General features: G+C 45.6%; 1 protein-coding gene across 1 annotated transcript in view; it reads left to right on the forward strand.

Annotated features, from left to right (window-relative positions):
- Positions 1–12192, forward strand: part of AHCYL2 (adenosylhomocysteinase like 2) — a 108554-nt gene that overhangs the window by 75717 nt on the left and 20645 nt on the right. Inside the window, exons 3-6 of the mRNA XM_059816154.1 lie at positions 8749–8892; positions 9592–9692; positions 10051–10153; positions 11061–11155. Coding sequence (XP_059672137.1) covers positions 8749–8892; positions 9592–9692; positions 10051–10153; positions 11061–11155 — 443 coding nt within the window. The remainder of the gene's footprint in view (positions 1–8748; positions 8893–9591; positions 9693–10050; positions 10154–11060; positions 11156–12192) is intronic.

Below are 12192 nucleotides of genomic sequence, written 5' to 3' on the forward strand. Positions count from 1 at the left end.
TAGTCAGCAGTGTTGGAGGGAAGGCACAGAAAGAGGGTTGTTGCTTTTTTTTTTTTCCATCTTCATGTATAGTTGGATGGAAAATTAAGTCATTCTGCTGCTCTTAACACTTCTAGTCCCTCCTTATAACCCTCGTGTGCAATTGCTGCTGACTTTCCTCCTCTCTGCCCTTTCCTTTTCCTTCCAGGCTCAGCAAAACACTGTTTCTGTTGCATCCATGCTTGCATGTCATCTTCCCTTTCCGTTCTTGAATAAATCCATGTGGATTCCACTGTAGGACTCACCCGTTGCACATGAAATTGGAGTGTTTGGAAGAGCAATGGTGACCTGTGAAGGCCATGCATGTGTCTTCCGTGTTTTTCCTGCTGGAATCTGTGAAATGAAACTTCTAGCAAGCGATGGACTTGCTCTTTGGTCTTGCTAGCTCTACTTACGAGAACTCACTGGGGAGGGAGCTTGGATTCGTTGGGATTTTTAGGTTTTATTTTAAATTTCAGGGCTCTTCTGAAGTTCCGGGTGTATTTATGAAGATTGGTTCTGGCAGCTTGATTTGTCTGGACTAATATTTGGTGGTTGTGTAGCGCTATCCAGAAACCTTCAGGCTCTGGTCCCCCCGGCAGCAGGCTCATTCCTTTGAGAATGTGGCACAGCACAGTTTTTTTGTCCTGCATAGGTGCTCAAATGGTTCTGTTTTCTTTGAGTATGCATCATTTTCAGTGTAGATAACTGAAACTTAATTTCTGGAGCAGTCCATGAAGATTTTGTAAAACCCGGTCAATCCCCATGAAAACCAGACTAATTTCATTGAGTGCCCCGTTCATCAAACATTCAACATTGGTTGCTAAATGTTTGATTTCTAAAACATTTAACATCTAGAGCTGATGCAAAAAGGGCAGCACAAGAAAGTCCTGAAAACAAGTCTCCTGGTGGAAACTGGCATTTTTCCTTACAGGATAGAGTGGAGCTTTGAGAGAACGACTGCTAAAACTTACCTTGGCTTTGAGGGAAGAAGGCGAAGCTGCCCTACACTTCACAAACAGTCTGTAGCATCAGTTTATTCAGCAAATAAGTCACTGTGACCACAGAGTGCTGAGGAAACTCGGTGCCACCACACTTCCCAGCATATAGGAACATCACTGGCCCGTTCGGTAAAACATTATGCACCCAAGTGGCACCTTTGGCTAAATTTACCCTAGTCCGGTAACACCCAGGTGGGACCACTGTCATACCTCACCTTCCAGTGTCCTCTTTTCTTTGTCTCTGAATATGTCATTAAGTACCATTACTGTGCTGGAGACCTTATGTCACTTCAGGAGTTGGTTATGAGGGTAGTGGCTTTCCAGGAATAGGGAGAGGTCATCAGGGATGCTCTCAAATTGTTCAGGTTCATCCGGGATCCTTGGCACTTTGAAGGGAATGCTGCTTGCTACCTGAAATGTTACAGCTACTGTCCTAGCTGAGACCATCGCAAAAAGGAATTTGGATCCAATTCCCCATCCCTCAAGGAGTCTTAATGCATCTGATCCCCTACGGGTCCTGGCCCCTTGAAGAAGATGCAGAAGAAATCAGCTTCCATCACAAGGCTGCAAAGAGTGAAGATGTAAGCAACTTGAAACTAGAGGAGGTGTTATTCCTCTGTTCCTCATGACTGCGAAGGCAAATGATCAGGCCTTTCTGGTGACGTGAACCAAAACTCACAGTGGAGTACCGTCAAGAGCTCTTAGATGGATATTCAGGTTGGTGGCCAAGGTCTGGTTGCAGACCTTGCAGAGGTCTGGCTTTATGCCAGAGCCATGAGGAATAAGGAGCATTCATGGTGAGGCTCCACCACAGTCCTTTGCTTAGTCCCTGTCCATGACATGGATCCACCTGTCCATGACATGGATGCGTTTTTTTGGATACTTGGCAGATCACAGCATATTTGAGGAGTATCTGGGCAGATATCTGGTAGTTTGGAGCATCAGAGACCACAAGAGCTCAGAGGTGCATCCTACCCTGACGCTCTCAGCTGGATACCTTGTGTATAAGAGAAATAATTCTGTTTTGGGGTGGATGATATGCTGTGAGCTATGGTTGGTTTTTGGTTGCAGAGTTTGCTGGCCATGGACGAGTCTCATTCTGCACGCTGAAAGCCTGTGGCCGAAAATCAAATCTGAAGGTGGTTCCCCCACATCTGCTTGTATGAGGGTGTTTTTGGCCATATCCCACTTGCAGCTTCCAGCTGCGTGTCTGCTGTTGAAGGAAGCAGGACAGAGCCCATGGGCTCACACAGGGCTGTCCACGCCGTCCAGTTGTGTGCATGGGTGGATGTGAGCCAAGCTCTGCTGCGCCGGCCAGCCCCAGCACTGCAGACCAGTCCCTTGCCTGTTTTACAGGGTGGATGTAGCTGACAACTGCGGCTCAAGTTGATGCCCGTGTGAAGTCCTAGTAGGTCTTGACTGTTGAAGCTGTAGGGAAGGTCCCTGTTCTTGTGCCTGTCCTGTCATGGTACGTGTTGGGAGCAAACGGGATGAAACCTCCCATGTAAGACGAACGTGAGCAGATCTAGACGAGGTGGCTTTGTGGCAGTAGTGCATTGCCTATAACAGAGATCGTTGCCTGTGTGCTACGTGTAAAACACGCTAGATGAAACACGTGAAAAGCTTGTAGGTCCTCAGCAACCCTGGTTTAGAAGAGCAAAGGTAACTGGTGGAAAAGTCGTGGTTATCTGGTCCTCTCTGCTCCTGGCAGAGGCAGATGCCCATCTCCAGAAGATGCCACTGCTGGAGGTTGTGATCTGATCCTGCACACATGAACAGTGAAAGCCACGCACAGTCCGATGGCTTCATCCTCATTCCTATGGAACGAACAACTGTTCTCTGTCTCCTTTCCTGGCTCTTGGGTTGCTTCTTGCATGCTTGGAGGAACCTCCGGAGCCTCCTCCAGAAGCCTGGAGGAGCCCACCCCAATGTTGGGGACAATCTGGGTGGACCATCACCCCTGCAGTGGCTGCGTTCCCACACAAAGGGCTTTTAGGAGAACTTGAGGAACAACGCATGCCACGTCCTCTCCAGAGAGACGTCAGCCTGGGCTCTGTTTGCACCTTGTAAGCCACCTGGATTATGTTTGTAACGTTATCACCTTTGGTAGCGTGTTTTAAGCTGGCATTAACGATTAGACTTCTCTAATACAGGTCTGTGATTAATACAACATTTGTACAGGTTTTACAACTCCATCTGATATCTAATCATCAGGGTATGTTTTATGACTGTCATTTTTAAAGACTGATTAGCCTGGCTAACGTCATCATGTTTGCTCCCCATTCACAGCTGAAAGAACTTGGAGCAACTTCGGGGAATTCTCCTCCACCCCTTGCACTTAGCATCTCCTGCTAAAGCATCAGCAATTGCAATTAATTAGCTTGCGCAAGTATATTTCCCCCCTAATGAAAGCTGCTAGGCTGACAGTCAAGACGGAAGACTTCTGTTCTCAGGACGGTTGCAGGATGGGTAGATAAATCCCATTAGCACCTCTTGGCGTGGATCTTTGTCATTCTCCTTCTAGGGCTGAGCAGTAGCACAGTCTAAAGAACCCATTAAGGCCTCCTGGGATGTGAAAAGGCTGGAAAAGAAGCAGCATGAGGAGCAGAGAGATGATAATTGAGGGGAAGAATCATAGAATCGTTTAGGTTGGAAAAGACCCTTAAGATCATTGAGTCCAACCGTTAACCTGACACTGCCAAGTCCCACTAAACCATGTCCCTGAGCGCCACGTCTACACGTCTTTTAAATACCTCCAGGGATGGTGACTCCACTACCTCCCTGGGCAGCCTGTTCCAATGCCTGACAATCCTTTCAGTGAAGAAGTTTTTCCTAATACCCAGCCTAAACCTCCCCTGGCGCAACTCGAGGCCATTTGCTCTTGTCCTGTCACTAGTCACTTGGGAGAAGAGACCAACACCCACCTCACCACAACCCCCTTTCAGGTAGTTGCAGAGAGCGGTGAGGTCTCCCCTCAGCCTCCTCTTCTCCAGACTGAACAACCCCAGCTCCCTCAGCCGCTCCTCATCAGACTTGTGCTCCAGACCCCTCACCAGCTTTGTTACTTTTCTCCAGACACGCAAGAGGTGTGTGGAGGTCCGAAGGTTTGGAGGTGGTAGGCATGAGTGAAGAAGTGAGCGAAACCCAAGTGACTCTTCCCCGAGATGTGCTTGGTGGGAAGGCAGTCGTGCCAGCATCTCTGCCTAAAATGATGGGGAGGTGCCGGTGCTGTTTTAGTGATGCCGATGCTGTTTTAGAGAGGCCTGGGTGTGGAAACAGAATCTCTGCAAACAGCCAGTGGTTTCTTGCTCTTCCTGCCCATCAAAACTGGAAAAGTTGAATCAAAATCATCAGCTGGTCTCCAAAGTACGTACAATCTGTGAAGCTGTGATGTGGAGCAGCGTACTCCAACATGCAACGCGTCGCTAACTGGGCTTTGCTAGAAGCAATAACGGGAAAAATGAGAGTGGTGAGACGTTGACACAGGTTGCCCAGAGAGGTGGTCGATGCCCCATCCCTGGAAACATTCCAGGTCAGGTTGGATGGGGCTCTGAGCAACCTGATCTAGTTGAAGATGTCCCTGCTCATGGCAGGGGGTTGGACTAGATGGTCTTTAAAGGTCTCTTCCGACCCAAACCATCCTGTCATTCTATGAAAAACCATCAGAGACACTGTTGAACACAAAAACTTTATCACTTGGTCACTGTAAAGTACAAAGAATGAAAATACTAACGATCTGTGCTGATCTGACTCTTCCAATTAGAAGTAAAAGTCTCGTATCTCATTACCCTTGCTATAAGCCACCCATTTTCTGTAGTTGTTCCACTTCATTTAAAACGAGTTATTTTTCTCAACGGGGAAATTCATTGTTTTCTGTGCTGTTTGGGAGTGGTTTATATACCCAAGGACACGGTGTCATGTTTAACGGCATCTGTTCTTGCAAACCAGGGAAAGGCACCGACCTGACAGCTCAGCTTTGGAGTTGAGGGGATGTTTTGGCGTTGGGCTGGGCAAATCGCTTGAATTTTGGTAACTGTTCTTTCCCTTTCTGCAAAACTCAGATAATTGTTATCTGCTCGAACAAAGATTTTTTGGGCATCAGGCGGTTTATATCAGCCCAGTGCTTTGAATACTGAAGTGCTCAGCATTGTGTATTATGCACCACGTACACGTTATGCGGGCACTGAAATGAGATTAGAACAGTAATATCTTTACTTAAAGGCGATTGACTTCATCCTCGTGCTGTTTCATAACTTTCAAAAGGTTGTGCAGAAAAGAAACAAGGTTTGTCTTTTTAGTGGGGCTGTAACAGGGGCAGGTTGCCGCTGTTTTGCCTGTACCGATGCCAGTACAACAGATGAGAGTGGATCCTCATCTAACATAGTAGCAAAGCTAACCTTTGCTGAATTTAGGCTCTGACATGGTCTTTGCTGGGTTAGGACGTCGGCTGCAGATGTCTCCTTTTCCCCACCAACATTTTTCCACTGGATAACAGTGCCGGAGACCTGCAGCTGTTTTCACGTCTTTCTCTTTGAACTAACACAGTTTATATTCAAATGCTACGTGGCGGTAGGGAACGCCAACCCTAGTTACGAAGCTTTCATTAATCAACTTTTGGGTGATCTGAGATGATATTTAGGAGATTGCCTATCCCATTGGTTAATCCAATTACTAGATTACAGGTGCTAGGAATCCTTTCCTTTCTGTACTTGTTTTTCATTTTACAGGAAAGCAAGGGCAACATTTACTATTATATGTTAGTATGCTATTATACTACACTAACAATATTAGTTTAATCACCATAGTGCTATATACACTGTTAGATATTATACATATGTAACAGTAAAGAACCATCAGTGCATGAAAATCTGGCTAACATCTAGGTGGGTTTTTTGGTTTAAAAAAAATTACTTTCAGCCCCCAGAACCAAGATCTATGGTTTTAAAGAAACCTCTGCACAGATTAGCTGTCTTCAAGGAAATAATCCTCCTTTAACTAATTAATCCTTCTGGAGTCCTTGATATACAGGAGCTTGGTATTATATAAGGTGCTCTTTTGTTACTAAGCCAGGCTCCTGGTCCTTCAAGAGCTTGCTGTGGGATTGTGAACACAAATTCAGAAATATATTGCCATCAGCGTGTCGTTCGCAGGGTTGGACTTGCCTTTCGCACCCTGCTGAGGATGGAGTCTTTGCAGAGAAATTTCAGCAATGCGTAATTCTCTTCCGTAAGCGGATTAAGACCCAAGCGGGTCTCGGGGAGCCTGGCACGCCGACAGTGGCAGCGCTAAGCTTTTTTTCCTTGGGTTCATTCAAGCACTTCACGTGAGCCAGAAGAGAAAGTAATCAGCTTGCTGGGTGCTGTAGGAAAGACAAACCCATGGCCATGCTGGGGGGGAAGGGTTTAACTCCTTGGTTTGAGTTTCTGGTGTGAAAATGCTAACAGAGCTATTGAAACGCTGGGTAGAGGGGTGGTTTGCCTTTACTCCAAGTTTTCCAAAGGGGCTCTCAGTATCAGTCTTCACTTGAGGTCTGGATGCCTCTGGAAAGCTGCAGCTCTTTGGGAGCACTGGTGGGTGGTGGTAAGACCATGGGTTCAACCATGCCATTCTTCCGATGACACTAAGAAGCGCTCACCCTTCATGCTACCCAATCCCTTTGGCACAGAATTGGGGTAGAAAGTTGGGATTCTGTACTGACTGTTGGGTTGAACAACTCCCTTGGGTGTTTGGTGTAGATCATTCCCTCTTGCAGACTGTGCCTGGGAGAGAAGCTAGCTCACACGTGCAGCAACACATCACCCAAAGCCAGTAGCTGTTGAGTTTGACTATGCGACATTTCCTAGGTAAAGATTTAACCAATTCTTTTCCGGTGTTGTGAAAGAAAGAGAGCTCATCATCATGTGTGATGCCTTCACACATGCACATCATTTGCTAGCGATGCATAATATCAGCCAGTTCCGCTGAGGCTGTCATGGATTTTGCTGTTCCTCCTTGGTGGTTCTCCTCTGCTGTAACAATTCATTTGATGTGAGGTCTTGTGTTCACTTTAGAACCGCCACGTGATTTGGGGAGTAAAGACTTGGAGTAAAACTTCAGGGCAATTTCATGAGGAACAGGGGGGATGACCATGTGGATGAGGTTCTTGAGTTGGGTCCTAAGGTGTGACTCCTGCCAGAGAGGAGGAGGAAGAGGTGGTGGTAGTGGTGATGGTGGTGGTGAGGAGCTCAGCTGGACCAAGAGCCCCGCACTCCAGGTGCTTTGTCTCTGGAAAGGAAAGAGGAGTGATGCTTTCTAGTTCCTCTCCAAGCCTTATGTGTTGCTTTGACTGCTGATGCCAGTCCTAGATGATGAAAGAGGTCTGGTCTCCCACATAGAGGCATATTCCAGAGGAAAACATGGCAAAAATGGTCTCTTCAGCTGATCCGGATAAACTGGGAGCAGAAGTGGTGGCTAATTCATCACTGTTCGGATCAAAAATGGACTCTACATGTGATCTTAGTAAACAAAATGAATGGAAAGGGGGATTTCTAACTCCATGAAGGGCTCTTCAGTAAATCTCCATGTGTCATCTGCCATAGACTAGTTGCCTAACCAAAAGTTTGGAGGACATTGATAGGAAAGGAAGACAGTTATTGACAGCAACTGTAATTAGTTCTGTGTTCGCATGCACATCCATGCCCAGGAGCCATATATCGTCTTAAACAAGAAGTATAATCTGATTCTGTGAGACCGTACGTTTGCTGTCCCCTCTAGGCTCCTTACTACAGAGAGAGGTGGTGCCATCTTTCTTCCTCTTCTCTTATCAAAAGAGCAAGAGGGAGGAGGAGTTAAAGAAGTTCCAGAAAGGCAAAATATTAAATACATCTCCAAGCGTTTGTTATTTCTAATAGAAAAGAAGGGGAAAATCCAAGGGCTGGGTTGAGCTGTCTGTAGGTGTACAGAGATGTTGGTTGGAAGGAACCACCAAGGTCGTCTCGCCCCCAACCCACTCAGAGAAGGACATTGCCAGCACAGGATCAGGTTAGCTATGACTCTCTCTAACCAATTCCTGACGTCCTCCAAGGATGGAGATCCACCAACTCTCCAGGCAACCTGTTGGTGTTATCCTCCTGATGAAGAAGATGCTTCCTACCATCCCACGTGAGCCTCCCAAGCAGCAACTTGTGGACTTTGCCCTTAATGAGTAACATTGAAATTGAGCAAATCCAAGGGCTGGGAATACCACCATAACTGAAGAATAATTAACTAGCAGGCTCCACCATGCTGCTGTTTAAAATTAAATAGGGTCTTGTATCTATCCTGTCTTAAATTATAACTCTTAATGCTCTGGAAGTACTGAAAACATTCATAGGCATTTTTGTTGGCTATTTTAAAGCTGTAAAGGGTTAACATTTGGGAAGAGAGATGGGAGAAGGCCACAGAGGAGCTGCAAAGCATAAGGAGATGAGCCCATGGGGGACATGCTCCATACTGGAGCTAATTCCCTCCAGTGTGGTGTTGCAGTAGAGGTAGATGAGAGCGAGGAGGTCACTGCAGATAAAAGCTGACTGTGGGGAAATGGTTATTGTAAGGAGAAGAGGAGATCCCTCTTCGGAGGACGGAGGGAGTTGACACATGCACATGGAGAAGCACATCCATGGACACGTTCAGCAGATCATCTGCTCCCTTCCACTGCATGTGGCTTGGCTTTAGGGAATATTTTGTCTCTGACCTCCTTTTCTTCCTCCAGCTGCCTCCTACACAGACAGCTCTGATGATGAGACCTCCCCCCGAGACAAGCAGCAGAAGAACTCCAAAGGCAGCAGCGATTTCTGTGTGAAAAACATAAAGCAGGCAGAATTTGGGCGCCGAGAGATTGAAATTGCTGAACAAGGTAAATGGGGCGTGTTCCTCAAACTCCACCTTGTCCTAGGCTGTCTTGTGGGGTTCTTGCTTCCCCCAAACCCTCTTCTTGCGAGGTTCAGGATATTGGTGATTTCTTGACACCATTCCTGTTAGAGATGGGAAAACCTTTATGGGATCTTGTGGGGGATGGAAAGGAGTTACAGGGTTGTGCCGTGTAGCTCCAACCAACCAGCTACTGAAGGACTACTCTATAGTCAAATGCGTTTTGTTGAAATCAGTAGAAAAGATAAAATCCATCAAATAAATTAGACAACTTTGGTTTAGCATGATTGTCTCCAAAAATCCGTAGCAAAGGCAATGCACTGTTTAGGTAGTTGGAGGGACATTGGAGAGGCTGATCAGAGCAGCGAGTCCCAAGTCCTCCTCAGTCTGAAGCAGATTTTTCTCCAGCCTCACCTGGGCATTCGCAGGTAGAAATTTGAAAATGCGATGATGCTATATCCTAAATAGTAGGAAAAGACCTCAGAGGGTCACTGGGTCCTTTTCAGCTGTGCCATGACTTATTTGATCCCTGCTCTCAACGTTTTTGCTTTTATTGAAGCTGCCACAGCTGTACGAATTCATAAGTGTACCAGATAGGGGGGCAAGAAGTGATGCTGGCTGTTTCTTCTGTGCTCATCCCTCTTTCCATCGCATTGATGGACTTATTTTTTATTTTGCCTTTCAGAAATGCCTGCGCTGATGGCTTTGAGGAAGAGAGCTCAGGGAGAGAAGCCACTGGCCGGGGCCAAGATCGTGGGCTGCACGCACATTACAGCCCAGACAGCTGTAAGAGCCCGTCAATAAACTCTAGACAGGGATTTTTCTCTGCTTAGCCTCTAAAATAGACACCGAACAGTTTTTATATATATATATCCCCACACATATATGTGCTGCAAATATAATATACTTTGAAGTTCTTATTTACTTCATCCATTTTAAATTGTAAAAAAAGAAGTCATTGCAAAATTGTTTTCTGTGCAACTCTCTAACGACCCTGATGCTGCTTAAAACCAACTTCAGATACCCCCCAGAAGCTTTCCCATAAAATAGTAAATACTAATCCCAGTTGTATATTGCTCTTTGCGCTGTATATTGCTCTTTGCGTTGCTCTTTCCGATTTTTTTGTTTGTTTGTTTAAATCCAGGTCCTAATGGAGACTCTTGGCGCGTTGGGTGCGCAGTGCCGATGGGCTGCGTGCAACATCTACTCTACTCTTAATGAAGTGGCTGCTGCCCTTGCTGAGAGCGGTAGGAAACTTCACCCTCTTTGTTCTTTCTGGTTTTAAAAAGATTTCTTACTGTTCCATCATTAGTTGTTTTCCTTAATTCTTTTCAATTTAGAATAAACCTGTAGGAGGTAAACAGCACAGGATCAATCCCTTCCATTGGTCTGAAAATCTTAGAATGATTTTTCTCTGGAGTATAAAAGTACGTAGTACAACTGATGATGATGCATATTATTGGGCATCAGGGCTGTGCAAACCTGAAAGTTATCTTCCTAAAAGAAATGAAGATATTTTACTTCAGTTCTATAAATTTGAGTTATAACTTCGGTTAAAAAGGGTGAAAGAGAGAATTTTTGGAGGACATAATTCTCAGAACAGAGGCTGTCCATGTTGCTGCTCACCGGGGAGATGCCTTAATTCAAATCCTGTTTTACTTGGGCAAGGACAGGTATTTTACCGTGACAGCTGGGAGCACCAAAAGAAACCAAACCCACTGGCTTGCCTGTTACCTGGTCTTGCTCACTGAAGCTGAATAATAATTGCTCATGAGTCAGAATACATTCAAGTAAATTTGTGGCTAACGTGCCTAACAGGAAGGTAGGACATCTAGCTCTCAGCAAAAGCTTGATTTTGCAAATAAATGTTATTGTTGAGAGTGCGTTGCCCTCTTGTCTGTTGGCTAGAGATTTTTCTCTGGGGAGAGGAAGAAATTAGGAAGGCTAAAGCTGACTCCTATCTGCTGCCTTCAGTGTGTGTCTTCAGTGTATATCTCTGAAGCTCCTTCTAGAAGGTAGATGTTGAAAAGTCAGACTGCAAGCAAGACCGCAGTGGCGTTGGGAGCCCGGTTCATCACGCGTGGACGTAGGCAGAGCCGATCCCCAAGGGATCTGCTAAGGCTGTGTTAGCACCCGTCTCCTTCTCTGTGCCAGGTTTCCCCGTCTTCGCCTGGAAGGGAGAATCCGAAGACGACTTCTGGTGGTGCATCGATCGCTGTGTCAATGTTGAAGGATGGCAGCCCAACATGGTGAGGCGGGGCCGACTGTAAAATGCTTGGCGCGTGTTGAAGCATGGGTAGCTGTCCTCTAGGGAGAAGGAAGAGGGTTTAGTGCTGGTCTGTGTTTTCGTCCTGAATTTAAACCTAACTTAGCAGTTAAGGCTTGGTGCCAACACAGCACTTACCTTCAAAGTGCTTTACAATTAACTACGCAATGCAGGAAATCAACTTATCTCAGTCTTGCAGGTGTAAAGTCAGGGAGAAGGTGGGTTAAATGACTTCAGCATGTGGATCTTGCCTACCAAGCAAGTTTTTGTTTAACTATTTTCTAAATAAGCATGGCTGTGTTAGTGCAAAGTTTATCGGGTGCTTAGTTTGCTTCCAGAGTAGCTTGCTACAGTTTAAACCAAACTGATTTAATCTAGCCAGTAAAACATGACTCAAAATCAGTATGTTCTGAAAAGGGGTTGCATCCATTTTACCATATTTGATTAAATTCACAGCTTTGGTTGATGTGATTTTTCTTACCTAGGCAAGGCTTCTGTTTCAGAACAAAAAATAGATTTTAGGCGATGTCCTCACTGTATGAACACAAAACCCCAGGTAGCCCAACTCCATACTTTGCTAGTTTATTCTGCCCTTGTTTCTAGGGAAAACAGAGAACCCTGAACTAGGCGAGCGGAATAATTTACAGCTGTCAAATGCACTGTTTTCATCGTGCTTCCTGACAGGTTTTGAGCCCTGGAGCTTATGGTCTAAATTAGAGAAAAAGTAATCAAAGGTGGAAGGTAGGCATGTATCTGTATTGTTTGTTTGCCAGTATCAGCTTGTTTGAGGTGGGTTTTTTTGTCCCTTCCAGTCTACACCTGCTCACTTCCTCGCTGTCACCTTTAAAAAGAATTGTGAATGTCAAAAAATCCACCCCCAAGCTACGAATCTGAGTCTAGACACAAGAATAGCTTTTTTCTTCTCTTTGAGGAATAATTTGCCACTGAAAGTGTCAGTAATTGAGGAAGTCAGCGTACCAGAATATGCGTATTATGCTTTCCCAGGGTCTTTTTCAGACT

Source organism: Gavia stellata, chromosome 4, assembly GCF_030936135.1.
Source record: "Gavia stellata isolate bGavSte3 chromosome 4, bGavSte3.hap2, whole genome shotgun sequence".
Lineage (NCBI taxonomy): Eukaryota > Metazoa > Chordata > Aves > Gaviiformes > Gaviidae > Gavia > Gavia stellata.